The sequence below is a fragment of the Mytilus trossulus genome, chromosome 11 (assembly GCF_036588685.1).
Source record: "Mytilus trossulus isolate FHL-02 chromosome 11, PNRI_Mtr1.1.1.hap1, whole genome shotgun sequence".
NCBI classification, from domain to species: Eukaryota; Metazoa; Mollusca; class Bivalvia; order Mytilida; family Mytilidae; genus Mytilus; species Mytilus trossulus.
Genome location: NC_086383.1, coordinates 40,807,576 through 40,814,005, shown reverse-complemented (window position 1 = coordinate 40,814,005; position 6,430 = coordinate 40,807,576). Strand labels below are relative to the sequence as shown.

At 29.3% G+C, this 6,430-nt stretch overlaps 1 protein-coding gene across 1 annotated transcript; it reads left to right on the top strand.

Moving 5' to 3' along the window:
* The first annotated feature begins 646 nt into the window (after positions 1-646).
* LOC134691101 (protein FAM8A1-like) lies at positions 647-6,229 on the top strand. Its single transcript, XM_063551333.1, has 5 exons — positions 647-1,069; positions 2,776-2,896; positions 3,647-3,797; positions 4,300-4,451; positions 5,579-6,229. Exons 1-5 carry the CDS (start codon positions 655-657, stop codon positions 5,736-5,738), a joined length of 999 nt encoding a protein of 332 aa, XP_063407403.1. The 5' UTR covers positions 647-654; the 3' UTR covers positions 5,739-6,229.
* The last annotated feature ends 201 nt before the right edge of the window (positions 6,230-6,430 follow it).

Genomic DNA, 6,430 nt, shown 5'->3' with positions numbered 1-6,430 from the left:
AGATTATGCGGTCTTGCCATGCTCCATGTTCATCGCGATAAGGATATCAGCAGACCAAATTATGATTCTGAAACGATTTGACTGAACCGGCAATAGAAATGTTTGACAAACTCTACTGAATCGATGTTTGTTCTATGTTCTGACAGCAGACTCAAATCAGTGATATTTGGATGATTATCTAACATATAAATTCAAATAAAGTTGTTAAAATTGGGTGTTAGTAAAAGTCTGAAAATATGAAAAAAATTATATAAAAAGTGTCCGAATTCAAAGCATTATCAAACTCTCTAAAAATGCAGGATTTTACACCATTCATTTCATACCCCCCAAAAAAAAATCGACTCGCTTCGCTCGGCTCAATTATTTTGCCTCACTAAAATAAGATGCCTAGTTACGGCCTTGAATGTATACCAAGACAGATCAAGACATGATGATGAAATGACATAAAAAAATAAAAAAATTTGTAAAACATTATAAAAAAAAATTAATATAGTACATAAAAACTTAGAAATGAAAATAAACAAACAAATAGGATTCTGATTCTACCTGAAAGTTTTAGATGTTGTAGGAGGTAAAGATCTGAATAGATAGGCCGTTTTAGTTCATCTAATTAAAAAAAATTATATGGTAGTTAGTCGAATCATTTTTGACAGTATGGCGGAAAAGAAAAAAATAAACAGCGAAATGGACAAGAAAACGCTGGAAAACTCAGACTTTAGCCCCAAGAACTTGACAGAAACCCCAGTCAATGAACAATACAATTTGAAACAAAGATCTACCAAACAATCAACACATATAGAAAACAAGAACACAATAAACATGCGTGAATATGCTCAACAACTGGCTCCATGGATTCACCAGTACAGATTATGGACTGCTATTTCAACTTTACCACCGACTTTTCCTCAGCAGGCAATGAGTTGTATGCAGTTTGGGGGCCAACAGACTTTTCAGTCGTTTGGTTCTCCAACTACTAACCCAATTATTCATAATCAGATTGGTGCAACCCCTCAAAATCGAAATCAGAGAAACGTTTCTACAGGCCATGGAACGACAACCAACAGATTAGGTATTTAAATTATTTCTTTTGTTTACTTTATATTTGAATCTGAGAATGGAAATAAGGAATGTTTTAAGGAGACCAAAAACCCTACCAAATTACAGAAAACAGCCAATGAAACTTCAACACATATACTGAGACTGAGAGAGAAAATCCTGTTTTCGGAGGCAGACTTCAGCTGACCATACATAAAACATTGTAAAATGTGAACTTAGTTCAGTGAAAATAGACTTCTTTAAACATATACATTAACAGTATTTTTGATTAAAACCCTCCATAACACATATATATATATATAATATGAACCAGCACACAAGAATTCCATGGATAAAGTCTAAACATGGTTAACAGATAAAACTTCGTCTAACAGACATCAAACATTATAAAAAAAAAGTAGTGCCTGACAAATTGTAGAATGGGACTGAATAATTAAATATGAGTTTAATATTGTATTCCTAAAGTAATGAACATACATTTTGTAGAGTAGACTAGTTCTCGCCTGGACACACACTCCATTATCTCGCATTTATCATTGTATACTATAACTAAACAGATATATCATGCTAAGGAGGGGTATTTGCGAAAAATACCAGTCGAGAGAATGTTAAATTTTAAGAGCTGTAAGACAAGGGAAATTCATTCTCAAAACTGAAATTTTTCACAAATACCCCTCAAGAACATGCTATATCCATATATCTGTTAAATTACACCGAATGTTAATGTTCAAAAACGCATTGATGATTGTGACGTTACAAGTGTCCAGTCGGATAGAGTATTTTTTGGCAAATACCACAACAGAGAGGGTAAAAAAGGCGTTTCCTTTTGGCAAATACCCCGGCGAAAAAAAAGAACGATAATTATTTGATAACAGTAAATTGGTGAAAAATACACTAGCTATCAACCAATCAAAATCCAGGATTCTTACACATGTTACATAAAGTGTAATTAACATGTATAATAAGTTGGTTTAGCATTAACATAAAAGCTTTCTTCAGTATCATTGACTCTGTAATAAAATAACTTGAAGGCATGACCAACAGAATAACATTTATTACATCACAGAAAATTAAAATGCTTATAGATATATGTGTTTTTTTTCTGCAAAGAACATGAAGAAGATGACAAAAATAATTAGTCCTTTGACTGTATAAAATGAAACTTATATAAAAAAGAAGATGTGGTATGATTGCCAACGAGACAACTATCCACAGAAGACCAAAATGACACATACATTAACAACTATAGGTCACCCTACGGTCTTCAACAATGAGCAAAGCCCATTCTGCATAGTCAGCTTTAAAATGCCCGATAAGACAATGTAAAACAATTCAAACGAGAAAACTAACGGCCTTATTTATGCAACAAAAAAATAAACGAAAAACAAATATGTAACACATAAAGTAAAACAAACGACAACCACTGAATTTACAGGCTTATGTTTGTTTTATTGTGTACATACATGTAGCATTTGTATGCTAGTACTATATTTTTGTCTGAAAAGCACAATTTTTCATATTACTTTAACATTTATTAAATTATACATTGTACATGTACATGTTACATGTATAATTAAGCAATGCCATACATGTATATACTCTAACTTTCCAAGTGCACATATTAGTTTGTAGTCAAAGTAAATTGATGACATAAATCTGACCATATTTAGCGATCCCTAAATATGATGGATCATAATGCTTTCAATCTTGTATTTACAGGTACAGAATATATGTTACCACCCTTATGGAAGAGAGTCCTAGCAGAAGTGATAGACTTTATTGTATTATTTTACCTGAAAATCATAATCATGATTATGGTGATGAGACAGATGGGTATTTTGTAAGTTCTTTTTATGTAATTATATTGTTAAAAACTATATAGTTATCTTTTAATTGTGGTTATACATGTATTGCTAAATAATTTAATTTTGGATGTAACGCCTCTTCTGATTGGCTGACATTGTTTTGTTTATCAGCCTACAGATATTATTTAGTCATGTGACTGTGACTCCATCAATGTTTTTTTATTGTTAACTCTGGTTTTAATTGAAATTTACAATAAAATTAAAAGAATTAACTAATATTTTACAATGTTTTATCTGCCTATATTAATAGATTGGAAATAACATAAGAAATGTGGTGCACACTTTTTAATAACCCGCTGTGCAGGTTATTCAGTGAGCACCACATTTTTGATGTTATTTCTTCGATGACAAAAAAAATATTACAGTAATTTCTTAAGTGTCCTTTACTAGTCATAAATTTTGTATTATATTATGTTACGCTTGCTAAAGCTGAATGCCCCATTAATAGGCAATCCTCTGGTGAATATGCTACTCTTGTTCTATCTTAGATGAAGGTATGGAGTCAGCCTTCAACCAGGAGTAAACCCTATACATTTATTATGACACTTAAAAAAAAATTAATAATATTTTCTTTGCACTGTCTTACTCTTTCATATGTATATATTATATACGTGTACTGCAATGTTTAAACAAATATCGCAAATCAGAAACATAATTTTAACTTTCAAGTTTGAATGGGCTTATTTACATTTATCATGTCATAATTATATTTATTTTTCTTTCAGAAAAACAGAAAATGTGTTGAATGTTCATATTGATGTTGTTCCATATTTTGACCTGAAGAACATGGAAATGGACATAGATAAGGCCTTTACTATGACCTCAGAAATAATAGCTCTAGAAATTGTCAACAGAATAATGATCACTTTATTTGAGGTACAATTTTTTTTTTTTTATTTTAAATTAGAATGTTTAAAGGGAGGGGAGAAGAGGAATGAATCACTTTATCTAAAAAAAAAATAAGAGTAACGATTCAGTTCGTAGGTCTTTATCAATGTATCATTATTTGTGATTGAGAAGTCTATGAAAGATATGAGGGTTTCTTGTTATTGTAATTTGTGACATCAATGCTGAAAAAACTGTAATTTTTTAGTAAGTACACTTCGCAAATTCACTCAAAAGAAGGCAAATAGATCAAAATATCAATTCAGCTTCTAATTATGTGATGATGCTGAAATTATTTTATGTCATTTATGTTTGTTTTAGACTAGAACAAATAATTGTGGTTGAAAGTGTTGCAGAAAATTGGATGATATCAAAGTGGAAAGTATTTACAACTTTCTATAAGATAAAGAATTACATGTTATAGTTCAATGATTTTATTGCTGTTTGCTGTTAAAAAACCCTAAATCATTTGAACTTTCACTTTTCATTTTAGACCTTCTGCTTGCGGAAAGGCATGGGATCACCAGGTGGAGCCACTCCGGGCAAAAGACTCCTGGGAATGGTGGTGGTATCGTGTGAAAATATAATGGATCTGGGGAACGGGAAAGTTTTAGTCATTCCTGCAGAGGATATAGGCTTTATTAAGTAAGTATTTAAATAGAATTGACAATTTAATTGTCCAAGTTTGCTTATTCCTTTCTATACACATGATACATATCAAGATACTTGAAATGATAGATTTATCCAAACATACAGATTTATAAATGCAGAGAAGTCGAATGTACACACAAAAGAGTATATATATCTGCAAAATAGATATTTTATCAGTTTAAAAACAGTGTTCTAAGGCAAATCAAATATTTACTGCCAATACAGGGAATTTAACTCTAAGGTGGTTCCTGAAAAAAAGTTAAGAAGTCTTGGATATTGTTTCTGTTATATTGTTTATGTATAAAAATAGATATTGATCAATTGAAAAATTTCAGCATATTGAATAATTTTCAATCAATATTTTAGTCAACAAAGAAAACATAAAAAAATCAGAAATATTTCAAACATTGTAAATTTTGTTTATTTGAATCTCAAGATTTAAGCATCATTTTTGCATTGAAAGAAACCTAGTTATAATTTCTATTAAAGCCCCATGCTGAAGGTTTTCAGTTATAAACTTATGATTGTTTTAATGACCCTTTTACTAATACAAATTGAATAATATAAGTTTGTCTATTTTATCTAGGAAATATAATAAACAAAATAGAAAAAATGTACATAATTTAATTTTTTAGTCAAAGGGAGATAATCTCTCATATTCTTTAATAAATTTTACAGTCAGAGGTCAAAAGTGTATCTACACTCTAAAATTTCCAATTATATTTAAAGTGTTTAATATAAACACATCTTCTTTTAAATTTTCTAAGTTTTGAGTGAAATTGTTATAATTAAATACACATACATCTGCAATTTCTTGCAAAATTTTTGAAAATATGATTGTGTTTTATATATAAAGAAGACAAATCAGAGATTTCTGCATGAGACAAAAAATTATTATGGTGAATTGGAACAATAACACTAAACTGCTTAATTTTAATATTTGTTTTTAACTAATAATTTCTCAGAAATAATTTTCAATAACAATATAAAAAAAAGTTTAAACAAAGAAAATAAAATCTCCATTTTATATTCTTCTTTAAAAAAGAAGAAAAAAAACTATCATATACCGAAATCCAATTAGACTGGATTTAAATATTGACTATTTTGTATTTATTTTTCAGTGCCTTGGTCAGATCTGTGATAAAGAATTTCACATTAGCATTCTTTTTTCCTGCCTGTTTAACTGTGTTCTTTTTCCAACATAACAGAGCAGCATATGACATTTTAGCTAAGACAATAGTTGTTGAGCACATACGCCCAATTCAGCGAAATGTGCGATAGCAAATATATGTTAATTTTAATATGATAGATATTATTTGTTACATTTCTATTTGTTTTATGTTTTGTGTAATGTGTTTTTTATGATGATGTTTTACAAAACCTATTATTGCCCAATATTATGTATATATATTACTAGCATAATGACAATTTCACAAAAAGTTTAAAGTTTATTATAACAATATATGATGTTAAAATAGACATTTTGTTTTTCCAATATATTCTAGAATAACTTTCTGACATATGTAAGTTTTCAAAAACATTCTTTTTTCTGATTTTTTTTTCGTAATAGAGCAAACCAAAATATGTGGTTAATATAAACTATAAGAAACAAATTTAGTAAGATTAAGTGGCACCAGAAACCAAGTCAGAAAGCTAAAATTGAGATGCAGTTATGAATTTCAAATAGACAACAAAATTATACACCTCAAAGTTCTAGTCAGTAGTGTAAAAGGTCTAACCTTTTATAAATACATTCCTAAACCAACTGCAATCTTAGTGCTAATAACATTCGTTAGTCTAAATATCACTATCGCTTGGAACCTTTATGGTGAAAGCTGATGATTGTTGGAGATGTTGGAGATTGATTAATATATTTTACCATAAATTACATGACTACATATATATACAATGACAATGTACATATAGGTGATATTTCAAAATCAGCAAAAGGATTTTTATCTGAATCTGTCTAT